Genomic DNA, 27,786 nt, shown 5'->3' with positions numbered 1-27,786 from the left:
GTCTCCTGGATTAATAGATAAAACTACATTAGAAATCATGATATGAGACAATATTAAGCCTGCTATTTTGGTCTTTTAGAGAAGAAAGAAAAGAGGGTTTTTTGGCTTTTCTTTATTTGCTTGTGTGTGTGTGTGTGTGTTCATATAAAATAATAACCACGCTAGTTTCGAGCATCCTGTTTTCATGTCCAGCAGTCTAATATCAAGACTTTCTGTCAATATACAAAATTAACTACAGCAAAAGAAAAACCTGTCTCTAAAGTACTGTATTTTAGATGATGCAAATAAGCCACAACCGAACAGTTTCAAAGTCGGCTGTTACCAAACCCTCAGAAGCACATTTCTCCCTTACATCACAAAGCACATACACCATCTCTGTGGACAAAATGATGATGTCACCTATTAAGGTGCACAAATAATTTCAAAACCTGATCAGTCTCTTAGATACTAAATTCTAATCTTCATAATAAAAAATAATTTCCATATTTGATCTCCTAAAAAGAATGCATCATTTCTATTCTCTTACCTTATGTTGATCTAAAGTATGGCTTTGGGGGATTTGAGAAATATTGAAATCTAATGTATAGCACTTAGAAATCCTTTTTAAAAAAGATCAAAACAGAAGAACTTAAATTCTATGCAAATGTGTCCTTGCCATGTGGTTACTCTTGGTTTGTGCCTTCCATAAACAGTAGAGAAACGCCCTTGGTTATTTTCTCCTGATAAACGTCTTCTAAAGGCAATTAGCTTTGTACTCACGCATTCTGTAGCTGTGACTGTTAAGGATCTTGAGATGGCAGACTTCCCATCATTAAAGCTGATGGAAACTTCGAGAGTTCTACAAAAAGAGTGAAGAAGCAATAATTAAAAGTCAACTAGGCGATGTTGACTACTTAATCTTTACCACAGCTCTTTAAAGCAATCAGTGCGTTTTCACAGTTTTACAGCTGGGGTTCAGGAAACTAAATGCTAATTGCTTTAGTAAAAAGTATTGAATCTTGGCTTCTACCTGATTATGAACCCTTTCCATCACGTCACTGAAGTCATGGTGCCTTCCCTCAACATGGTAATTTGGCTCAGATCCACATGGGGATAGGACCACAGAGAAAGACAATTCTGCTAAAGTCAAGCTAAGATCGTATTCATAACTCATAAATACAGTACTCTTATTAAGACTATTCCTTATAGCATGCCTACTTCAAGAAAAAAAACTCTTTAAGAAGAAAAAAGTTTAGTTAAAAACAGAAAAGAATGGAACTTTTGAATTTAACTGAATTTTTGCACTATTTCAAAATAGAATGCCAAATGGCCTATTTTGTTTTAAGTTAAACCAAATTCCTTATTCTGCAGAACGTGGTGTTTCCTTTTGTTTTCATGACTAAGCATAACAGAATCCAAAACAAGCTTTGCTAATTCCTAGTTCTCGTACGTGGATGTGTGCAGTCATATGACAGGGGAGTCATAGTTCTATTTGAGGAGAAGATAATTTTTAATTTATACTAATATATTTTTCTCAGGGTAATCTCATCCCTTCCACTTTAAGAAGTCAGTAGCAACCGGCTGGGGTTGTTTGTGATTCAGTACTTAAGAGTCCAGCAGAAACATTTCACAATTTTAGCGCTTACTGAAGTGAAATAAAAACCACAACATAAAATTTGAAAATTAAGGTCACACCTTCCTGCAGAAGAAATACACGCTGAGAACTTAGTTACACAAAATGACTGTGTATGCACAAACAACATGACCAGTGGTGGGTTAAATTAAAACAAGTCTACACAGATATGAAAATCTACCAGAAGCTTTTTTTTTTATATGGTCCTCACAGAAAAAATAAAATGCACATATTGGTAGCAAGATCCAGACAGTACAGTCGATAACAGCACTAGTAAATTCAGTTCTTCCTATTAGCCAGAAACATTAATTCATCCATTTAATTCTCACAATAGGCCACGGGCACTACTTCCATTCTGCAAGTCAAGAAACTGAAGTTTCAAAAGGTACCCGGCCAGAAAGTCGGACCAATCTGACTTTGTGATCCAGGAACCTTCACCTCGCTAGCATAACCTCTTAGTCCTCCACATATATTTTTGAGACATATTTAAATTTATCACATATACATTAGGCAAGGATTACTTTTTGAGATTTTTCTATAATCATATTTTTGTGGTAAACTACAGCACATTTTTCTAAAACAAGATATTTATTTTTGAATATATATTTTTGAATATTTATAATTTTTGGAAAAGAATTTTAAAAGTATTGCAAACATAAAAAACACAGTTGCTTCTGCTTTTGAATTCTGTTGTTCCTTTAGAGAGAGTCCTTAAATTCCTGGTATGGTATATGGCATTGTGATGAACCCAATGACTGCCCCAAGCACCAAGGTAGCTAAAGGTCACCCTCCAGCCTAAAGTCAATACGTGGAGCTCTGTTTGTCCAAAGACTGCAATGTATATAGTAAATGTTTTTAGTCACATTTTATGTCCTTTCTGTTAATTCCAATGCATTGCTTACTCCTATCCCCATGTAACTCCTACTTATGGTTAGAATGCTTCTAACAATGGAGTGTAGATTCTCAGTTATGAGATCTGATTATGGACTGAAACATATTAAATAAATACTGTGCTTACTTCATTCCAGACACAAACAGAAGGCAATGGTACAGTTCATCTTTATTTGTCAAAATGTGAACACAACTCTCAAAAGCACGCATATTTAGGACACGTGTTGGGTGATCTAAAGTCAGTCTTGGACATATGTCAATCTAGTACTAATGTTCCATTCCCCGGCCTGCAAAACTGTGAAAGTGATACCTATGCCAGCGTTGTTCCAGGGAGGGAGCTTCACAAACACATAGATGTCCCTCTTAACGTGTGAAACTCAGGAGCTATATGAAGTTTCGTTGTAGCCAATGATTTATTAAAAGGACTTTCAGAATATCACGGTTTTTGCAATCTTTTAACAACCATTCTAAAAACCACTAGTATAGAGAATATAGAATGTATAACCAGAATTAGACATGCATGCAATATATTTGCCTAAAGAATTACTACTGACACGAAAATATAGGCAGCTGAACTGTTCAAAATTTCCTAATTCATGTAGGTTTGTGTACAGAAAGTTTGCAGTCCTATTTCCTGTTATAATTAACCCCAACATTATAGCTATGCTGAGCTGAATTCTATATCCATACACATACATGGATATACTAAAATCATACTTCAAATTGTTTGATCCATGTTTGCTAATATTAATCACTCATTCTTTTACTACTTAAAACAACAAAGACCTTTAAATTGACTCAGATATCACTAATAATTGCTATAAAAGAAGCACAGCCAAACTAGAATTTGTTTAATATGACTGTAATAACGAAACCAATTCCAATGCCACTGAATGGAAGAATTCACAATAGAGTGTGACTGGCATTATATGAAATAGTTATGAGCACAGATGTTCCATAGGACCATGGAGGAGAACAAAATGACAAAGGTTTCCTGAAGAGAGTCACATATAAGACCCATCCTGAAGGATGATCAGGAGTTCGAAAGTAAGATAAAAAATTGAATCCTTGTAGACGAAGAACCTGACAGGCTGAAAGATGAGAGAGGCAGTGGACCGTCCAAGAAGCAACTGTATTTGCCAGCAGTGCAGCACTGGAGAGCGGGCAGGCAGCTGCGGAATGGAAATGAGAGTACCAGGAACGGCTGCTAGGTTTCCAGAATTCTAGCTCCAGGAATCTGGAAATAGTCTGAAAGGTAATGAGCATCTTAAAAACATGATGATAATTGTGCTTTCCAAATGCCATTCTTGCTGATATTATTAAGTATAAGGCATGCATCTGAAGAATGTATTTCTAGAGTACAAAGACCAATTACAACAGTACGAGCCTGTTTCAGATGAAATCCAAAGGGAGCTTGAACTAAAATGGTAGCAACACAGACTTATAAAAATGAGAACATGAGAGTTCTTAAGCCATAGTTTAAAGGTCACAGATATTCACAGGATGTAGGAAGCAAGGAAGAAAGAAAGATGATTTTGATGTTTCTCTGCTACAAGTTGGTTGCAAGATCTTGTGTAGGGAACACAGGAGAAGGACCAATCTTGAGCTCTCTGTAGCCTCCAAGTTTAAGGTACCTACAGGAAGTTAGGAGGACATTGCAAAGTGAATTATGGGAAATAGAACTACAGGAGAATGTGGGATCTTGCCTGGAGATTTGGAGTTGGTCAGCAAGAAAGGAAGCCTTTGAGAAAATGATTTTATAGGTCAGAAATACAGCCATGATAGAAATGACAGTTAAGAGCCTCAAGGAACAGCAGGACCCTGGGGTAACCTCTGAAGAGAGATATAAAACATGAAGTCCAGAGAGTGTGGAGACCATCTAGGAGTGCCCGTAACGCAGGCAATGCAGGAACACAAGGCTGAAAACACAATGTACTTGACTCTCGGCCATAAACGGTACTAGAGCTTAGTACTTCTTCTAGACTTCCTAAAGTGCTGTTGGCACCGCCCTTGAAACAGGTTTTCAAATGAAAAAGACAAAAGAAACTTTTACAATGTATCACAAGAAAGAGTTTTTAAAGCATATTTTCATGGCCCCTAGCACTCAATTAATAGCTGATAAAGCTAAATTCAAGCACACTAAATTCTTCTGCCAGAGAAATTACTAAATCGTCTTCCGGCATACTATGGACTAAATAAAATCAATTGCGCATAGTCACAGTGCCTTAACACACCTGCAGATACATGAGTGTTCCAAAACAGGAGGGGAAGAGGACTCGGCGCTACGCGTCAAAGTCACTCTGATCTGAGAAGTGTCACACTGCATGAAATAGGGTTAGCATTTTAATCCACAGAAACCTACTTGAAATGTGTGGACTTGCTCCCAACTTTATATATAAATAAATATTCTGTAAAAGATTTCCATTTAATGATCCTTTAAAGGGGATCTTTAAAAAGTAAAGGAAACTGTGAAAGACAATGCTGGAAACACTAAATAATTTATTTCCAATTTGCTCATACTGAAAATTAAACTGGTAACCACTCAAAAAGTTATTAAAACTGTGGTAACTTCAGATATCTGAAAGCAAGCACTACTGTCTAATACTCTGCAGAGCGTTCTTTGAGTTAAGCTTCATGAATGATAAAGGTTTTAAATTGAAAGAGAGGTTTCAGATCTGTGGGTAATTCAAAGAAGCCACTTTTATTTGTGGGTACAGAGGTGAATGAATGTTCTATCTAAATGTATTATTTAAAGATATTAAAGGAATTTTTAGTTAAATAATTATTTCTTTCTATGCTATCATGACATGTGTATCTAACCAAAACAAACACTACAGTCATCTAGATTGACCAACTTTCAGGAGAAGTCAGGGCAAAGTCAGAGCTCTGTGGAAATCCTATTGAAGGGCACTGTCAATGCCTTCAGTATTGCACTAGTAACAACTCTCTTTTAATAAGTTGATGAATTTTAGTAAAATACAAAAAAAGGAAAATAATAACCCCCTACTTTAAGTCTTTTCATAGAAGACACATGCGCAGACTTAAGAGATATCACATTCATCATTTTCTAGATGCCACAACATTCGCTAAGTCATTCTAGGTTTTGCAAAGATCTGCCTTACAACAAAGTAAAATGTGATTCTCTTTTGATGCTGTTCTTTCTTTCTTCTTAGTTTGAAACAAGAAGGAGTGAGTCCTTCCCGTGACAGCTCTTCTGACGCTTGGTGAAGCCACATGTTCATCACATGGGATGAAGTCACGTGTCCTTCACACGGGAGTCACAACTTTTTCCAGTCTTGGAAGCATTTGATTGAACAGTCCCACATTTGGCAACATCTCATTGACCAGCCATACAGATGTTCAAAAAAAAAAACATGTTCCTCTTAAATGACAGTGTCTATAACAGTTTCAGATGCTCGGGAAAGAGACACAGTGTTGACTAAGAGAATATGACATGCTGCTTGCTATAATCAGAAAATAGTATTTAATAAAATGCTGTGTGTTTTATGCTGGGAGAGGGTTAGAGTAACAAAGCAGGTCCTCAGGTTTCACTTATTTCATTAAGATTGTCATGGTTATAATCCAAATAAAGGTACAACTGACGGCATGGTATCCAGGACTGCAAATTAAATTATCAAGTTTCATCCCTTACAAGAAAGAACAGATTGAATCAATAATGTTTGTATCACCTGCTGCCAACACAAAGGATCTAGGGACTGCACAGACATGGATGTACACACACATATGTGGGTATGTTTCTGCAAAAGAAAGAAAAGCTGGGCAAAAGGCAAAACTCAGCCAACGAAGAAAAATGTAAATGGAATTAGTCAATTGGATGCCAAAGTAAATTAGACTCACCATTGAAAATAACAATGTTCAGGAAAAATATTTTTAATCCGTCACCAAGTCTAGCTCTCATTCCAAGTCACCCTCACCGAACATTCCAGATTTCTCATATCAGGTTTTTGAAATGACCCATATCTACTACCTCTAACTCCATTTACTCTGTTGGTGGCTTCCCACGCTGCCTTTAAAAGAACTATTGCTATCACTTTCGTCTGGTATAGATATTTATTTCCTATTTGCCAGAGGATTCTGGCCGATGTTTCTGAAAGCACATTTAACTATACCATATGCCTTTTACGTTGCCTCTATCGAGCAAGCTGTAGATTGAGGCGCGGCTCTGCTCTGTTCTGTTTTTCTTTCTTCACAATGTGTTTATGTATGTTTACCCGAGTTGTCTCTGTTCTTTTTGTCAAATTACAGTTTTGCGATCTCAAACACTCGAGAGCAGCTGTGCTAGTGTCATTGTCTCGCAGAGCAAGGGTCAGAGAACTAGCTCTGTATTGCAAATGTGTGCCATGACCCGGCACACCTGGAGACTGCTACCCTGGAGTGGAGACCAATCAAAGAACTCGCAGGAGGCCCTGCTATTTAAACTTAAAGAAGGAAGCTTGCTACAAATGAGCAACTGACACAAATAAACTAAATGATCCACCAAAATTTTTGCTAAGACAATTTTCATAAGTAGACAAAGTTGTGAAAGGAAACGGTGTCCAGTGAGAAGAGTAGGAAAAGCCCAGCAGCTTCCACTCTCAGTTTCTTTCCCATATCCTACGAATTTGTTCATCTTAACCAAACATCTGTATCAAATAAATTTAGTAGACTTTGATCTCTTTCAAAGAAAGTTGTTCAAAGCTCCACTCTAGGCATGCTTAGTTACTCCTAGGCAGGACCTACACACATACTTTTTAATGTCTTTGTTTTGAAACTTGTTTATTAATTAAATTTGCTAGTTTACAGCTTCATCCTTACATGTAATGCATCCTGATGGTGCCCATCTCATCTCCCCCTCCCACCTCAGCCCTACAAATCCCTCTGCCACATTCAAGTCTTTGTAACATTTGTTACTTCAAAACATTAGTACTTGAATATAAGACATCTCAGCTATTCTAATGCAAGTGCTTAGTCCCGCCTCCCAGTAAACATCCACCTTAGTCCTCATTTAAATCAAAATCCACAAGCAGGTTCAAAAAATTCAACAGGAAGATGAGAGCAGAACTAATGGAGCCGGCTAATGAGCAGAGACCTATGTCTCTGGACCAGCTCTGAGACCAGGCATCTGTCTGTCTAGGACTCCTTCACCAGAGCATTGTTAATTATTTAGGTGAGAGAACAGGGGGACCCATCGCCACATCTGTCGCCTTCAGAGTGAAGCTTTCCTTCACTCACAGGCCAGATGTGTTTATTTGAAACACAGACTAACTAGCTGTTTAATGGGGTTGAATCCTTAGCCAAGAGGCAATTAGGCAAACATATTAAGCATCAGTCACCTTACAAGGCTACACTGTTACAGTGTTGCTGGTTTTAATTCAATCTCAGAAGAACTGGTTACCTACAGAAAGTATCTGAAGAGAAGTCAAGGCAAAGAAAACCGCCTAAATTGTGTGCACCTGACTAAGCAGAGCAAACGGTGATGCCTCCCAGACCCGGGGAATAATCACAATGTCCCCCAAAAGTGCCTCCATGATTAGAATCTGATGTCAAAATAAAATAAAACGGTCCAAAGGCAATTCTTTCAGATGGATCTCCATCCCTGAACATTCTGTTCCTATAAGTAAAACACTAGTATCTAAAGCTAAATAAATGATGGTTTTTCACACCCACTATTTTTCATTATGTATGTAATATTTAAAATCATGCATCTGAAGTATTTATCCTATCTGCCAACCAGGAAAGGATGTCAGTAGTGGCTACAGTATGCTATTCAAGGAGTGAGAAAAAGACTGAGGCCTAGGAGCCTGCTGCAAGTTTGATCCCTGAGAGCCACAGATGGAAGGAAAGCTAAAAGCTGTTATGTGACTCCCCATATTCTTGGGCAGGTGCACAGGACTGGCCCACAGGTCACACCCCACATACAGTGATAAGCAAAAGTCAAAGCATTTTTTTTTAAGTTTAACTAATGCCTGGCATATTTTAAGTGTATTTATAATTATAAATTGCATGTCATTTCATTTTATAATTATGTGAGAGAATAATTAAAATGTCCTCTTTAATCATCCACTTATTTAAATGTTTCACATATTTCTGTCTTTATCAATGGTACGTAATGCTAAAATAAAATTTTGATCATTTTTCCTATCCCTGTCCCTCCATCAGAAATCAAATAACCTCTTTTAATTCTTTATCTTTATTAGTAAACAGAACTATTTGAGAAAAATGTAATTGCCTTTCAACCATCAAATGCTTAATGAATTTACACTAATAATTTACTAAATTGCTGCAGGTCAATGGTCTTTACCTTGTCACTTGTATTTTAAATAAATGCTGATAGGCTAGTAGCCAGGCAGGAAGTAGAGGAGGGGCAACAAGAATTCGGGGAGGAGGGAAATTTCAGTCTGCAGTCATAACCCAAACACAGAAGAAGCCAGATAAACAGAAATCAAGATGTGACTGCCTCACCAAAAAAGGTACCATGCCATGTGGCTAACACAAACAAGTATTATGGACTAATATAAGTTATAAGAGTTAATAAGAAGCCTGACTACTAGGCCAATCAGTTTATAACTAATGTAGACCTCTGTGTGATTCTTTGGGACTGAACACCTGCAGGAACTGGGTGGGAAAGAAACCTCTGTCAACATTCAATTCCTAATAATTTATCGAGCGGTGAGCACTGGGTAAATGCATGGGGGTCTACAAGAAACAAGACTCAGCAGCATTTGTCTTAGCAGAAAGGAGATACAATAAAATGTAAGGGCTTGGGAGAAAAATCATAACATATAAAGGGAATAAGGAGGTCACTTGATAAGAAAGAGTACCTTGGAAGGGTTTTTACTCTCTCGAGAATGTGGCATTTGAACAAGACTTAAGGTGATAAGAAAACACCATTCCAAGAAGAGGGACCAGCAAGTCGAAAAGCACTGATGGAAGTATAAGCTGATGGCTTAAGAGATATGAGAAAGGGTAGTGTGGCCATAGCTGAGCAGAGAAGCAACGAAGAGGTGAGGCCTGAGAAAGGGAAGGTTTGGTTCCTTAGGAGAACACTGCCAGCTCTACTGTATCTTGTGTGTGAGAGAAACATAATCCCAGTAATCCTTCCTGAAGGGAGGACACAGCCTATCTATTTCAATAGGATCCCTGAGGTCAAGGGTAGAAACAGAGAGGCAAACAGAGAGATGGATGATGGCAGCGTGAGATGACATGACTTTGCCATGACTTTGCCTAGCATGGTGGTAGTAGAGGTTGTAAGCGGAGAAGCTTGTTTCAGAAATCAGTGCAGATGAGTTCACTGAAGAGTGGAGCACAAACTAGGAACAAATCAGTGATGATTCAAAAAAGGTTTTTAATTGAATGACAAAAAAAACAAAAAAACAAAAACAAAAACAAAACAAGGATGTTATAGCCAATGAAAAGACGAAAAAACATATAACTTGAGATCAGGACATTCCAAGTTCTAGTAAACAGATCCAAACTCCACTGGTTTTTCATGGCAAATACAAGATCACTGAGTTCTACACACTTGGAGTAAGATGATGTCATGAAAAATTAAACTACCAGAAAATCTGATTCAGTCACAGGCAGGATATCATTGACACTAGACCAGCACATAGAACACACACAAAACTGAATAATAGTCTTGCTTCTGAAGTTGTATGGTATAGCTCATTCAATTTTAAAAAAAATATATAAAACTGGTACCACTTGATTTGATTGGCATGACCAGAGTGTTGTTCAATAACTTCCAAATACAGTGAATGCGAACATTGTCACAAAAGCCAAGTACTCAAGCTGACTGCAAAATATGAAAACCGTTCTCTTTGATTCCATGGAAGGAAGCATAATCTTCAAAGTGTGAACACTAATTCTGAGTTGAGATTTTAGCTTTGGGCGTTTAATAATTTTATGCTCTGTGAAAAGGTGAACATTAGGTAATTCCATCCGTCGGATCAGCATTCTGAATTATTGCAATCATTGCTATCAAATAGAGAACATCTCAACCTTATATAGTTATTTGCTGCATATTAAGGTGTATGAGAAAAAATCAGATAGAAATACTAAATTACTATTAAAATTGCTTGTGCATTGACAATTCAAATAAAACCCCTTCTTTTGAACTAAAAATTTGATTTTAACCACTTATCATCGGGTTTTATAGTCTCTCTCTCACATACACACACACACACACACACACACACAATTAGTATAGGAGTAACTGAAATGGGAAATAAATTAAGGTACAAATTAATGAAAGTATATGCTTAATTATATATACCATGAGTCACTTACTTTTATCTTTAATAACTATTAAATTTCATAGCAAATATTTAAAAATCTTACTTTGGAACTCTGTGTGTGTGTGTGTGCATGCATGTGTACATTCAGTACTCTGAAGTTCAAAATAATGGGTGTGACTCCGATTATCTGTAAGTTTTAACAATGATTCTCAAACTCATCTATGCAGTTTTAGATTATATTTAATCAATATTCATGACCAAGACATACTAAACATTACTATCTTCAATCTACTGAGGTTACAGTTTCAGTATTAATTTATAGTTTAATTTTAATCTGTGCAGCGTGGGAGGTACTAAGGTCTTTGTACTCACAGGTAAACACTAGGGCCAATAGGAATGCTAAACTCCCAGGACTTTTCTTTCAAAGGAAGGAATGCATAGCCTGTTATCCAGCCAAAAGGTTGGGAGCTGAACTGGTTAGTAGCCTGATATTGTCTTGCATTATCTGTGTGGCTAAGACCATACCAGATTCTCCCCAAAATCTTCACTGTGAGCTTGTCAAACTATAGAACATATCTTTATGGCATGTGTCACATCTACTTTACAAAAAGTGTCAATGGCATCACATCTTAAGGTTTATGGTGCACATGGGACTAAATCAATTATCACTAGGAAAGTTTTTACCAAATTGTGCTGTACTTAAATATGCCTGAAATAGAATACTCAAAGTCAGGCACCCAAAGTTTGAACCATCATGAGCGTCTTAGTCATGTTGAACCAAACTGCCTTCTTGCCTTTTGTGGATCCTTGTTCTGCTGGACGTGGTGGCTGCAGAGACCCACTCAGTACAGTTAAAAATTATTCATAATAAATTTAACAATCAGACTTGGTGGCATTTCAGCATTAGAAGGTAAAAGCAGAAAGACCAGGGGTTCAAAAGCAGCCTCTTAATAAACTTAGCCAGCAACTCAGTGAATTTGAGGTCATGCTGGGCTATATAACCCCTTGTCCTCAAAAGACAAAATAAATAAACAAAAGTACCAATGTAAATTGTCATTTCATACTTATTTGTTGCATTCGGGATTTGTTTTGATTTGGTTTGGTTGTTGTTCGTTTTTAATCAGTAAAGAAATGCTGTTATCAGGAGTGAGGACACACACACATACAGAGAGAGAGAGAGGGAAGGAGGGAGGGAGGGAAGGAAAGAGGGAGGGAGAGAGAGGGGGGGAAAAAGAGAAAAGACATAAGAGCCTCTGCAGAACAGGGCAGTAGCCTAGGAGCTAAACATCCCTGTTGAGTTGTTGTTGATGGGTACTTACTCTCCAGCCTTGTGTAGGACAGGCGCAGGACAAAGTATGGAATTGTACTGAACAAGTACAGGTTTTTCACCTAAAAAAAAATAAGAAGTGATTTAGTTAGTAAAGAGTTGTATATCTTTAGCACAGCCTCGTTCAAAAAAAAAATGCCAAGTATTACACAATAAGACTTCAGTGGAGAATATGAGAAATGTCAGCAGCATTTTTAGAAGCCTAGCTAAAGAGGCAAACCAAAGATTGAGAAATGAAGCCATAACATCTTGATGTAAAGATATGATAAATAATTAAGTTAGAAATTTTTGAGCTAAGTTAAATAGTATACATTGTAGACACAACTTTTTCTCTGCTTCAAATATATCAGGGTAAATTAGATATTGTTTCTAAGAAACAGAACTTAGAAAGAACGGAAAATAGCAGACTTGTGGTTACGTTGACAAGATAGCTATCTCTGCATCACACAAGCACATCCTAGCAAGCTGGGTGCTTAACCCCTGTGGAGCTTCAGCCCTAAGTGTGGAAATTCATCTGGCAATGAAATGGCTGAAAACATTTACATAAGCAAATGGATCGGCTAAGAATGTGAGTGATAAAAAAACAATTTCACCTCCACCAATTTGAGAGTTGCCAATAAAGTGACTCTCATCAATGTGTATATTATAATCAACCCAAACATGCAATCCAAAGAAGTCATATAAATCTAGCACTTACATACTAATAACTACTGAATAGAAATAAAGTTAGTCTTTCCTGCTCAGCTGTGTTATGTATTAGGAGTTTAGCCCAAACCCAATGGTGTTCCTGATACAGAGAACAGAGAATAATGACCATTTTACCATGCTGAAACTCTCCCCGCTTTAATTCAACAAGCACACAAGTGGCTGATTGTTGCCAAACCGATGCTGATTTTAATACCATCAGAGAAACAGCAAAGCTACAGCTGAATCTCGCTAAAACAGTTAGATCAGAGTTCATATATTAAAGGCCAAAATACCCACTGATTGGGGAAAAAATGTTTTACTAGCAGACCAACACACTCAGGAAGGCAAGTCCTACTGACGAGATGACTATCATCCAACTCGATCTGGTGAACACTAAGGGCCTGAAAGGCCAACAGCACAAGAGCCAAGAAAAACAATACTAAAACTGGACATACAAATGCAGAGAAGAGATGGTAAAAACAGTAAGTGTAAGGCGACAAGTAGTGAAGTAGTCTGATACAATTCCATTTTAAGGCAAGAGTAGCGAAATGTAAGTCTAGATAGAGGACATTTGATTACAGGACTGATGTCCAAAGCCTGGGTGCAGGGCCTTCCAGCTGTGCCTGTCATTAGCTGTCTCCCCAAAGGAGGAAGGTCATTTTACTCACCACCAACCACCTCCTGAGTATTGACGTTGCTTAGGACCACGTCTAGGGTTTATGAACTAATCAACAAATGTTGTCACTACTAAATAATTATTACTCCTTGTATTATTAAGGCCCACAAGATTGCTCACAACCATCTATAATTCCAATTTGAAAGGATCCAATGTCTTCTAAGCTCTGGAGGCACCAGGTACTCAGTAGGCACAAACATATGTGCAGGCAAAACACTCATACACATAAAATAAAAATAAATACTTTTAAAAGCAAAAAAAATCCTCAAGATTGTGTGCAGTAAATTCATTCATGTGCCATGGTATCCCAAGAGACTCACTCTTCGAGTAGGTGCTGTTCACGGTGAATGTGCAGAGGACATTGCCGTCGTGACTGCTGGATGTGACTGCTCTCCCACTCAGAACAACTTGAAACTCTTCTAGAGATGAAAAGAAAGGCGAGCACTGTAACCAGTGTTTTACTGAAAACAACCAAAGTATCGAGAGCTTTAGAAAACATTTCTTCATTCTCTCCTCTTAACCGACAACCATGAAGATGCGACTCCAGCCATGATTGCTTTCTCTAGGTTGTCTAGGTGGGTACAGCGGAGACAACATTCACTGTCATGAGGAGCTGTCATTTGGTCTTTATTAGAGTGTTTTTCAATAGTAACCCGGGTATTAGAATTAAAATATAGTAATAACTACCTGGCTTATCTCAATTCCCAGAATTCTGTTCTCACACCTTTTTCCAAAAAGAATGCTCTCTTTCTCTTTCCACTCCCGGCATAAAGTTCAGGTGGTACACAAAGGAAATGTACTAAAATCTAATAGAGGTTCTGTCTCCTGGGTTACTGACAGCCATGACAGTGCCTAGAGGAAGTTGATTTACTGTCTCCCTATCTACACTGTAAGAATAGACACTAAGTGTCAGAGAATGAAAGAATATACTACGAGAAAAGTTGACAAAATCTCTGATAGGCTGAGAGTACTTCTTATTTGACTACAAGAGAATATGTTAGCCATTGCAATGGTGATGGCTCCTTGTCCCAAGGACAAACTGAGCCATAAGAAATGTCAGAGAATTGAGCTGATCAAATTACAGTTTATGAATTGGGCAGCTCCCAGTCAAGGGTAGTTTGGGAGCTCCAACCAAAAATTAAATAAATAAATTCAGGAAAGTTTTTTCTAGAAAGAATATAGAAATAGTGCAAGCATACACACTTGTGGAGAGAGAGACAGAGAGACAGAGAGAGAGAGAGAGAGAGAGAGAGAGAGAGAGGCCCACACATTCACATCATAGATCTATCTTGTGGGAAAGTTCCTACTTTATATTCTAAATGTATTGGTTGCTTTTGACTGGTCGAGCTGAAGTTCTGTTTGTTTATTTGTTTGTTTGTTTATTTGGGTTGTTATTTTCAGTACATGTATTTATAAAAATATAGCTCAGATTTTGTTGAAGTTTACAAATCAAGCAGAGGCCACTGGTGATGTCTGAATGGACTTTTGCGCTCAGATTTCTTTCGTCTTAATTGACATTAATACCCTCTGTCCTTTCGAACTTCTTCCTCCTGACACTGTCCCACACTCATTCCGGCATCAGCTACCCGAGCGAAACCTACCAGCCACTCTCCACTCACTGAGTCGTAAATTCTCACACTGTACAGGTAAAACCTAAAATGTAATTCAGTGAGAGTGTGGGCGCTGCTGTCAGATGGACAAGGATCTAAAGGACATTGACTAGTGGCAAATTCCAAATCTGTCTCTGCCTCCCTTTCTCCATCTGCCAACTGAGGGATTATACAACTTCGAGGTAGCGCTGTTATGGTGATTAGGTGAAACTGTATATTCAAAGGACACAGTCAGGAAGGTGCACTAAGATGGAATCTAACAGCAATAACAAAATCTGTTGCTTTAATGAGTTGTCTTTGTTTCTCTCTAGGAAACTGATTGTCTCTATGTCTAGAAGAGACCCCGCTGCGCGGGAATGTCCTTGTGTACTCTTCCTGCCTGGCATCTCGATGACCATTTATTAGGAAGCTAGAGGATGCAGAGAGCAAGAACCTGTCCACTAACTGTGACGCTCTGCGGAAGTCCAGGATAGAGTCTCCCTGTCCTCCAGGACACAGCGTTTCTCCTTTTCTAAGTAAAGCTCTGCCAAAATGAACTCTAGGTCAAATGGGAAGAAGAAAGGAGGCCAGGGCGAAGCAGACTGTCTGGGCAAGGATGTCTGGGAGGTGGGGACCTGAGCCCTGAGTAGCAGCTGATGACGCCACCTGCTTCCTTCCTGCACTCTTCCCCGAAGTCACTTCCATATGTGCCTGGAGCTGGGAGATATGGTGACGTGGCCAGGTCAACAGAGCAGGCAGCTCTGCACCTTCGCATACCTGGCCACCTGATCAGACAAAAGATTCTACATTTTATTTTATTTGCCATAGGAACGGTCTCAAATATGAACTAAATATACAGAACATTATAAAAGCCTGTCGCACAATATGCTCATTATTTAAAATAACATTCGAATCTTAAAAATTTGAATTTAAAATAGAAATATTTCAAGGAATTATTTAAAATTTCTTACACAAAAAAGATGCCAAAAAAGTTAATTTTGCTATTCTCCTTCCAACATGAGCTTTAAATCATATATTTTAGCTGGGGGAAAAAACAATTTCTTACATAGTACTTAGAAATTCTAAACACTTACCCCCAACACAGACACTTGAAGGACTCAATTCCAGGATTTCAGTACATGATTGAGCTAGTATCTGAAAAAAAAAAAAGATTTTTTTTTAAAAAAAAGGTTAAGCTACAAGACTAACTTTAACATGTGAATTCTGTTTATTAACCACCTTGAGGCCATCTCCCTAGTTCAAAAGATGTCAGAGAAAACTCAATTCAACATTACACACAAAAAGTCTTTAGAAAAACAAGTGTTATCTTGGGATATAATCTAACATTGTACATTGTAAAATCCATATTTGTTCAGAATAAATTTAGAAAAATAGAGAAAAAATAAGCCCTGCCTCAAAGGTCTTTGGGTATGAACAGAGAATGAAAATTCCTGATATCAAAACCAATGCTAGCCTCTCCATGTCTGGCAGAATCAAGACAGCAAATCAAACTTCCTACTTAACACTGTTGTTTGTTACATTTTCTGTTTTGAAGTTTAAAGATTACCAATATATATATCAGTTTCCTTACTCGACAATGTATTCCTAGTCCATTTCCGAGGCTTAATTCCCAAAGGTGCAAATCCTCCTCACGTGTCTCAAATGTCACACTTGCAGAACACAGACTCCTTGGGAAAGCCAAGCATTAATTAGTCTCAAAAATTCAGTCTGTGTTCAAGCGTGCACCAGGCACGGGAGCAGAGCTGCTCCCCTTACTGGGCTCCGAGTTGCAGAAGCCACCACACAAGGCCCGTGGCTACCAGGCAAAAACAAGATGAAGCAAGCTGTGCTTGCTGGTCGCCACAGCGCTGTCTCTATTTTTAGAACTCCCATGCGCAGCATTATCAGAGTTAGACAAAGTCCAGATGGCCTGTGAGCAGCATTGCTCCCTCTCTTGATGGAAGTTGAGGACAGATGAAGGACAGTGGTTTTCACATCCCCTGCTTGCAACTAGACAGGGCGGAAGTCCTGAGGCAACAAAAACACAAACATTTCCTGTGCTTCTTAATTACGGCGGAAATACAGACACTCCGCGTCTGAAATCACCTGCAAAATCATGGACCTCTCCCTGCAGAATGTGCCTTTGAACAGGAGCCAACATTTGAACTTTTGAAAGTTTTCTCCAAATGAATACTGCTTTTCACATACCAATCAGAGTCTTCAGTGACTAGGAAGCAAATCTCGTAAAATCTTACATTTGAAAAAAGAAAGAAAGAAAAGAAAACTCATGGAGAGCAAAACTGGGGACCAAGGATAAAAGCTAATAGAACCTCATGTATGGATGATGGAATTTCAAACCAACAACATGTTTAAATGTTTTCACAGAATTTGAGTAATAGGATTCTAAAGAAAATGGTAGAGAAGTTTTGTGGGTTAAGTCTAACTTCAAAACTTTCCAACTACTGAAAACGGGTTGAGGTAGTTTTTAAAAATAGTGAGTCATAATTCAGCATCACCGTGTGACAGAATGTAATTGAATTTACTCAGCATTAGCTTCCTGCTCCTAAACTTGAACCTAATGTTAAGAGTAGAACTGCATCTATAAGAAGTTATTTTTTGAAAAATTATAACAGATTACATAGCAGAACCCCACTTCGGGCTGGCCAGAGTGTTTGATACTTGAAATGCAACCTCTAACTGCTTGTGCTGAAAAAAATGAAATAGAGGAAGCAACAACAATGTTTCTCTAACCATCAAACCAACAATCACATTAGGGCACAGATAAGTCAAGACAGTTTGCAAGAAAATGTATCTACTAGACCTTCTATAAACAAAAAATTTCAGAAATACAGGATGATATAATTTGAAAGTATAAAAGTGAAAATTTGGGGCCCCAAGATTGTGGTACTCATAGGAATATCTTCAAATAAAACTGAAAGACATATGCATAAATCACATCACAGAAACAATAAATATAAAAAGGCAAGGTATCATGACTCCTTCAACATACCATAATTTTTCCACCACTGCTTTAAAGACACCGTGATACTCCTCAAAATTGTTTGATAGAGAAAGCAAAGCGTTAATTTATTCTCCAAAGTCAGTCTTGCTCTGATACCAACTAGATAAGGACATAAAACAATAAAACAAAAAATACACATACATGCACAGAGAGGGAGACAGAGAAAGAGAAACAGAGAGAGAAAGATCTATAGACCAGTTTCTCTGGTGAACAGAGACAAAATTCTTACAAATCACACTCTTGTGAATATAGTAAGAATCACATATATGGGGCTGGAAAGATGGCCCAGTAGTCATGAGTCCTAACAGACGGCCCAGATTTGCAACACCTACGTGTTGGCTCACAATCATCTACTACTTCCAGCAAGTAAGATGCCCTCTTCTGACCTCTGCAGGACACCAGGCATGTACATGTTATGCATACATACATGCCACACACATTCATATGCATAAAATTAAAGTAAATTTCTTTTTTAAAAAATTATAAAAACAGTCACACATCTATTATGACCAAGTAGGTCTTACCCCAGACTAGGAATGAAAGGTTGGTTCAACATACTAAGGCAACAGACAGAGACTTAAAAGACAAAAATAACATCATCGTCTCAATAGATGTAGAAAGATCTTTGACAAAGTTCAACATCCCTCCTGATAAAAGCCTTAAAAATAGGAATAAAAAGAATATATTAAAGATTATATACAATAATTTTACATACAAAATAATATTAAATGAAGAAAAACTGAAAACATTTCCCTGATATCAGGAATGAGACAAGAGGGTCCACTCTCACTGTTCTTATTCAATATAGTTCTTGAAGTCTTAACTAGAGCAAAAATGTAAGAAAAAGAAACTAAAATGAATACAGATAGGAGAGGAAGAAGTCAAGGTGTCCCTATTTGCAGATGACATACCCCTAAAGGGCCTGAGGACTTCACCCGAAAGCCCTTAGACCTCACAAACATTTTCAGAAGCATCTTGTGGTATAAAGTGAAAGCAGACCACTCAGTAGCCTTCTGTATGCAAATCAAAACATTCCCAAGATCCAAGCAAGGAAAGAATCATATTCACAATAGCGTCAGGCACTTAGCCAAAGAGATGAAAGACCTGTGTTAGAACTGAAGAAGTCAATCGAAGACACTTTCCAGGCCTCCCGTGTTCAAGGGTAGGAAGAAGACGTTGGAAAAATAGCTATCTAGCCAAAAGCAATCTGCAGATTGAAAATAAACCTTATCAAGTCCTAACAAAATTCTTCACAGGACTAGGAAAAGTAATTCTGAAATTCCCGACTATCACAATGCTTATTGGACAACACAATACTGAAGATATCACCATATTCTCACTCAAGACTCCTCTATACTACATAGCCATGGCAGCTAAAATGGCATCATAGTAACATAAAGAAAGACATACGCAAACACCAGAATAAAGGATACAGAAATCGTACAGAAATGTAGTCACCTAATTTTTGATAAAGATATTAAAGTATATTTGGGAAAGTGGCCGAGTCTTCAACAAATGATGGTGGGGAAACTGAAGATCTATCTTGTTATCTGTTCTTATATAGGAATGGGACTCAGTCACCATCTCTCACACTGTACAAACATCAATTTAAAGTTAACCAAAGACTTTAATTTAATACCCGAATCCTAGAAAGTGCTAGAAGAAACACCAATAAAGAGCATAGACAAGGTCTTTCTGAAAAAAATAATCTAACAGCCCAGAAAATAACTCTAAGAATTGATAAATAGGATTCTAAAACATTAAAAAAGCTTCTAACAGCCCAGAAAATAACTCTAAGAGTTGGTAAACGGGATTCTAAAAAATTAAAAAGCCCCTGTACAGCCAGAAAAACCATCACCAGAATGAAAAAAAAAATCTTCATAGACTACACAGCTCCCACAGGATAAATATTGAAAGTATTTAAAAATTGAATACCAATAAAAACCAAGTCATTCAGTGAATGAAGGACTTGAGCTCCTGGATGAAATAAAGAGTTCAAAAGTAAAACTAGAAGTGGCCAGCAAATGTGAAGAGTACTCAGCATCCTTAGCTATCAGGGAAATGTACATTAAAAGAGGCTTAAACTCGATCTCGCTGCAGTTAGAACAGCCAACGCCAAGCACATAAGAAACGAACAATAGCGAGGATGTCAAGAAAGGACAATGACCTATTGTTGAGCTATTTCCCTTTACTTTTGCTGACAAGCCCATCTGCTCTGCTGCTGTCACTGCTGCTGCTGCTATATTCCTTCCCTGACATCAGAACACAGCTTCTCTGAGCCCCATAGCATAGACACCATACGCACACACACGTGCACACACACACACACACACACACACACACACACAAAATGATACGTTAAAATGTTTTCTTAAAAAAAAAACTGAAATAAAACTACCACATGAACGAGCCCTAACACTCCTGGGTATATACACATGAAGAACTCTAACTCAACATACTCGAAGACATTTGTGTGTCTGTATTTGTTTGTTTACTATCCACAATAGCTAAGACATGGCGCTAGCTAGATACACATCAGCAGACGAGTGTGTGAAGGAAATGTGATACACACACGCAGAATGGAACTTCCCTCAGCCGTAATTAAATGAATGAGGGCTGAAGAGATGGTTCAGAGGTTGTAAGTACATCCTGCGCCTGCAGAGGATGAGAGTTCAGTTCCCCACACCCATGCTAGGCTGCTCACAACTGCCTGTGACTTCATATCTCGGGGCAGAGGGGGCTCAATGCATCTGGGCTTCACCAACAATTGCACTCTCATGCACATTTCCACATACAGAGCTAAAAATAAATACTCTATAAAAAGTCAATCTTAAAAGGGGAAAAAAGAGAATGACACTTTCGGAAGATTTACAGAACTGGAGATGGTGTTAAATGACATAAACAAGACCCAGAAAGATGAATACCATGTCTTCTCTCGGGGGCAGATTTAGGTGTGTGTGTGTGTGTGTGTGTGTGTGTGTGTGTGTGTGTGTGTGTGTGCCAAGTGTCCTGCCGAGCTGAGGGCTGGTCTTTCACTGCTTTTTCTTTTAATTTCTTTCCTTCATCTTTTTGTGAACCACACAGCCTCCAAGACCTTAAACTACATCTGCTCCCACAGGACACAAATTGAGCGGAGAATGAAGATGTAAAATTCCAGAAAGCAGACTTCGTGGAGGAGTCGCTATTGGTGCACACAGCTCCATTTGTTACTATTGTGTTTATAAGCTTGTGAAAAATTGCAATGGAAAACAGACTGACAAAGAGGATTTTATAAAAACTCTATATTCCTGTATATTATTCCAAACTGTTATTCAAGTGCTCATGTTAAATGCCTTTGTTGAAACTCCCTCCTTTTTAATATTTGTTAGAGTGCCTCTTGTAGATTGTTGGACAATTTTTTAAAAATATTTTTCTAGTAATATAAAAAAGTCAAAGTAAAATAATGTCATCTTTTCTGAGTTGTGTGGTATAATGAATTTTCTGATAAATTTAAGAACCGGGCATGGTGGCTTACTTCTTTAATTCTAGCACTTGGGAGGCACAGGCAGACAGATCTCTGAGATCAAGGCCATCCTGGTTCAGATAGCTAGAAGTACACAGAGAAACTCTGTCTCGAAAATAGATAGATAGATAGATAGATAGATAGATAGATAGATAGATAGATAGATAGATAGATAGATAGATAGATGATAGATAGATAGATAGATATAGATAGATGATAGATAGATAGATGACAGATAGATAGATAGATAGATAGATAGATGATAGATAGATAGATAGATAGATGATAGATAGATAGATAGATAGATAGATAGATAGATAGATAGATGATAGATAGATAGATGATAGATAGATAGACAGACAGATAGATAGATAGATAGATAGATAGATAGATAGATAGATAGATAGATAGATAAGAAACTATTACAGATAAGGACTAATTATACTGTCCCTTACAAATAGCAATTTCTGAATTTCTGTTGCTTCTAACTAGTTTCACAAAAAAGTTAAATATATCATTAGTACAGTTCAGAAGTCTGGACATGCTGAAGCATTAATGAAATTGCAAACACTGATTTTATGGAATTTCTCTATTTGATGAGGGCAAAGGGAAGACTCAGATAAGGATGTCGAGTCTCTGCTCTGGGTTAGCTCTGGGTTAGCTCTGGCTGGGTGTAGTGAGGAGAGGCAGCTGTGGCAGCTGCCTGTTGGCCTCCTTGAGGGCACAGATGTTTGGCTTGAGATGAAAGTAGATGTCACTGTTGTCCCTTCTCTGCAGCCCAACTTGAATGTGGTATCAGAATGGTGTTTCTCCCTGGGTAATGCAAGCATGTTCCAAATTAATTTAAGTTAAATCTCCTCTGTCTCATGTAGTGTCAAGCTGCACACACTCACTGTAGACCAGCTAACAAAGGGCAGAGAAGTCCTCTGCAAGCAGCACTGGCACAGAACTGGAGAATGGGAGCCAGGCCTAAGTCAGGCCCAGCTATTCCAGGAATTCCTCTGTCCACAATGAGTGCACTATATCGTCTTCATTTGACACTCAAGCCTTTAGAGCTGCTGATTCGTAACCAAGCACAATGACACTGTTGTCAGGGAACCAGCACTTGTCAGTAAAAATAGATTTCACAATATATTTAAAGCATGGCTCGTGTATCTGGGCTTTTGTAAGTTTTGATTGAGATCCTATAACTTCCTGAAAGAGTCTACACATTAGAGGTGAGTTATGGTACCCAGTAGGATACCCATCAAGAAAATAAAAGTAATATCAGGAACTGAAAACTGCATATGATAAGGAAAATGGGTTTTTCTGGACTCAAGAACAACATAGGGCTGTTTAGTGAAAAAGTTATATTTGGGATACACCCACGATAAAAATTTAAACTTGAATAAATGAAATGGAGCAATGAAGTCAAAATATTATCTACAACCTATGGTGTCTTCAAAGCTTGTGATAACCGTACAAGACATAGTTCAGAGTATTATGATTTGAATATAAAACATCCAGTTTGGAAAAAAATCACAAACTCTCAACCACCAGTATTAGAAAAGACAGATTTAAAAGGCTACCTATTTTTATTTCTAAATAGCCTATTCCATTAAAATGGAGCAAATAATTTTAAATGAATAGGATCACCATATGTTTAAACTTCAACTTAATAAAAAAGTATATGAAACATTTTGTTATAAATATCACTTGCTCAATTAATTCTAATTAAATTTGACTGAAAAACAAATATAAAGCTGGGCATGTAGTTCAGGAGCTGTCCTAATAAAAAGCACAGGCATCCTGAAGATAGGACAAAGTAGTGAATACAGAGTTTCCTAGTCTGTTTTCTATTCCTGTAATAAAAACTGACCAAAAGTACTTGAGAAAGATAGGGTTTATTTCATCTCTCACCCTTGTAGTAGGATGGAGCGTCTTGTTGATTCCCAGCTGCTTAGCCCTGAAGTAATCACATAGAGACTGTACTATTAAATCACTGCTGGGCCCATTAATTCTAGCTTCTTATTGGTTAACTTTTACATATTAATTTAACCCATTTCTATTAATCTGTGTATGGCTACATGGCTGTGGCTTACCTGCTAAAGTTTCTGTGTCTGTCTTTGGCTGCGCTACATAAGGTCTCTCTGACTCCACCTCCTTTATCCCAGCATTCATTTGGTTTTCCACACTTAGCTCAATTCCCCTATAGCTCTGCTACAGGCCCAATGCTGTGAATATTAACCAATGATATTCACAGCATACAGAGGGGAATCCCACATCACACCCTGCAGTCTATCATGCAGGGAATTCAGGGCAGGAACCTGGTTGTGAACACAGAACCAGAGACCATTGAGGGATGGTATTTCCTGGCTTCATTTCAACAGCTCATTGAAGTTGCCTTTATAGGACCCAGACCCACACACCTGCCTAGGAGTGGTACCACCCACAATGGATTGGACGCTCTCACATCTATCATTTATGAAGAAAATGCCCCACAGGTTTTCAGTAGGCCAGGCTGATGGAGGCAGTTCTCAATCATGCCCCTCTTCCCAGATGACTCTAGTTTGTGCCAGGCTGAATTATAACTAGCTAGTATAGAGTTTAATGTCGAGCTACTTGAATTAATCAAATCATGTAAAGTCAACTACAATGAAAATTTATTTGTCTGAATCCAAATTTTTAATCAGTAGCATTCATGAGGCCGGGGGCCAAACAAAACAATAAAGGCAAAAAAGAATAAAACAAGAAAATTAAGATCATAAACTTAATTTAATAAGTTTAATAATTAATAAGTTTAATTTAATATTAAATTTAATAATATTATTAAATTTAAGTTTAATTTAATATTTAATTAATATTAATAAATTAATAAGTTTAATTTAATATTATCTTTTAAAGAGGGTTTTTGATTAAGGATGTATAAAAGAGAAAAAGGATATTAAATTCTATTTGCATGGCTTTCTATGAGTGTGTTTTTGAGGGCATTGTTTTCTTTGTGGCTCTTTGTTTGTTTTGAGACAAGATCTCCTGTAGCCCAAGTTAGGTTATGGGGCCAAAAATGACCTTGAACTGCTGAATGTTCTAGCCCAACCGCCAAGTTCAGGGAATACAAGTATGTACTACCACCACAGCTTCCTGAGTTAATTTTTATAGTAGCGTGTGTGTGTGTGTGTGTGTGTGTGTGTGTGTGTGTGTTTTCACACACACGCATGGGTACACTCAGAGGTCAGAAGAGGATATCAGCTTACTGGCCACAGTGAATGGCCAAATATGGATGCTAGGGACCAAATCCTGCTTCTCTGAAAGAACAGCAAGTGCTCTTCACCATCTTAACTAAGTCAGTTTCCCATGCCTACATTTTTATATATCACTTCCAAATAGTCGGGCTTTTCCTCCAAAATAGATTGTTTCATTAGATTTAGATTCACGTGTTCAACACGTTAATCTCCAACATGGTTACAGTTCTATTAAGCACCCTACAAGGCTATCTAACTGATTTGGGTAGAACCCATTGACAGAGGATTACCACAGATAATTGACCACTATTCTATTCTAGCCATGTCCTTGACAGAGGAAAGCTCCTTGCATCAGTGGTACATGGTATGCCAGAAAAGGTAAGAGTAATAAGAGTGTTTAAAGAAAACATTTTAACCTTCTGACTCACTGAGCAGGTGGAAGGGTATAGGAACGGCTCCCAATACAAAACATTTAAATTTCATGTCTTGTAAGAGGGGGAAAAAATCACGGAACGGTAGTAGCTACAAAGTCCCAGTAACGTACAAAAAGCCAGAGCCCCACACCCGGAACATCACTCATGCATGCTCTTTCCTTTTTCCCTTGTGCCCTTAGGATCTGGATATGTGGTTAAGGCTTTCACTATGGTTGCCAAGCGTCCCTACCAAATATATGTTCTCTAAGAGGTAACATTTCAATTAAAAGCCATGTTATTTACAGTGTCATGCTTTGAGCGATTTGGAGATGTTGGGGAATGTTAGCTTAACATGTGTTCCATTCCTTTCTGCTGTGGAATATGTGTTAAATGACACAAAGAGGTGTTGCATTCTTTCACGCTACATTTATCTAACAGCTGTAAAGCTGCTGCTTTGCGAATCTAAAGCAGCTGATTGGTCTAATAAAGAACTGAGAGGCCAATAGCTAAGCAGAAGACAGAAATAGGTGGGGCTACCAGGCAGAGAGAATAAATAAGAAAAGGGGAGAAGGAAACTACGGGTCAGCCACCCCGTCATACAGCCAACTAAGGAGTCAGAAGTTAAGAAAGGTGTATAGAATAGAGAAAGGCAAAAGGCCCAGAGGCAACAGGTAAATGGGATAATTTAAAAAGAAAGTCAAGCTAAGGCCAGGCATTCATCAGAAAGAAGAGTCTCTGTGTGTTTACTTGGGAGCTGAGTAAGCAGCCCCCAAAGAGCAAACAGCAAAAATAACCAACTACATAGAGATGTTTGACCCTTGAGAATACCAATTACTCAGGAGCTCATACAACATTCTAACCTGCTTCCCAACATGGATGTCACCCAGTAACAAAACCTTGAGTGACAAATTCCTAACTCCTTACCTGAGCAATGTAGGCTAGAATCACTGTCTTTGCCTGATCTCAACCGAGAATGAAGCATGTGTAGAGTTCTGATTCTAATAGAGCTGGTGCTATGTAAACATCCTATAACCTGTCATGCCCCAGCAGACCCAACACTTTGGGGTTTTTCCCATCACTCACTAGTTCATGCCTGTTCTGTAGCATGCAGTTTCTTTCTTGATAAACTGTCTCTAACTTCTATTTCTGATCATGTTCCCTCGTTTGCACTGGGACATAAGAAAGCATGAATACTTCAGTAGGTGCCCTCGGACACTTACCCAGTTCTAGTAGCAGCTACAGTGATACTGTCAGTACACATAAGCCCAAATACCAAAGGTCACGTGATATGAAGTTCCTCCACACCTCACAGCTGCAGTTTTATACCAAAGCACTTATTCGACTTTTCCTATTTCCCCAACGCACAGGAAACAGAGAACAGGGTGGTACTTAGAAACAGAATTTTCTTTCCCTTCGTTTTCCTTTCTGTGGGTAAACATACAAACTCTGAAACATCACCAAATTTGACCTTGATGAATCAATGACTTTCAACTGGTTTCTCATCCATTTTTCACAGTGGTGTATAAATTATTTCTTACTACCCAGAATTGCCCATTGTCATGTTTTCTTCACAGAGAGTGTTATCTATATTTGCTCCATCTGATTTTACATGAATATGGACTGATAAATAAAGTGTTTTTCTGCCAGATACTGATAGAAGTATGATTAGTTCTATTTCTCAAGTAGATAAGCCTTAGAAACAAGGAAGTTTGACAAGTCTGGGGGACACATCCATCCTCATAACCAGAACACAGGAAAGTGTTGAACTGAGTGCTCAGGAAACACGAAAGTGTTGAACTGAGTTAAGAACGTCTTTTAAGTCAACATGGAGCTATGGATGCCCAGCAATGGTAGAGCACTTGCTACAGTGCTTGAGAGGGCACACGTACACACACAGACACCCACACGTGTACACAAGCAATGGTAGAGCACTTGCTACAGTGCTTGAGAGGGCACATGTACACACACAGACACCCACATGTGTACACAAGCAATGGTAGAGCACTTGCTACAGTGCTTGAGAGGGCACACGTACACACACAGACACCCACACGTGTACACAAGCACATATACACATGCATACACACTCATACACAAACACACATATATACACCCATACGTGCATACAAATATACATGCACACAAGGACAAATACATACATACACACACACATGAAAAAAGAATCAGGATTTGAGGAAAAATAAGATATAACTGAGAAATCTCACACTTTGGCACCATAGATTATACTCCTTAGTACATTGCTCATCCATTTTTGCCATTTTCTCTGCCTTCTCCCCAACTTTCTACTCAATTCAATCTGCTCCCAAGGACTGGTGGTCCTGTGGGCCTCAGGAGAGAGCATTGCAAGCTTTGGAGTCCGAGTTGACCAAAGAGCCCATATAAACTGATCCCAGGTTTAAATAAATCTTGTCAGTTTGGGGTTTTTTTTTCTCAAGACTAAATCTTTACAGTTGTTCAAGCTTTCAGCTATCCATCAACCATGATTTTCTAAATACAGGTTTCCCCACCTGAGACACTCATTACAGTCACTGCGGTGATCAGTTATCAGGCCCAGCTACTCCCTTTGCCAAGAGAGAAACACGTTTGTA

General features: G+C 38.2%; 1 protein-coding gene across 2 annotated transcripts in view; it reads right to left on the bottom strand.

The window, feature by feature from the left end:
• Positions 1-27,786, bottom strand: part of Antxr2 (ANTXR cell adhesion molecule 2) — a 127,345-nt gene that overhangs the window by 75,385 nt on the left and 24,174 nt on the right. For both annotated transcript variants that reach the window (XM_087908848.1, XM_087908849.1), the window contains 4 exons: positions 16,114-16,174; positions 13,751-13,849; positions 12,060-12,129; positions 760-838 (listed from right to left, as the gene is read on the bottom strand). In XM_087908848.1, the coding sequence (XP_087764974.1) occupies positions 760-838; positions 12,060-12,129; positions 13,751-13,849; positions 16,114-16,174 (309 nt within the window). The remainder of the gene's footprint in view (positions 1-759; positions 839-12,059; positions 12,130-13,750; positions 13,850-16,113; positions 16,175-27,786) is intronic.

The sequence above is a fragment of the Myodes glareolus genome, chromosome 8, assembly GCF_982192425.1.
Source record: "Myodes glareolus chromosome 8, mMyoGla1.1, whole genome shotgun sequence".
Taxonomy (NCBI): domain Eukaryota; kingdom Metazoa; phylum Chordata; class Mammalia; order Rodentia; family Cricetidae; genus Myodes; species Myodes glareolus.
Note: the sequence above shows the minus strand (reverse complement) of the source record. Positions and strands in the feature narration are given on the sequence as shown.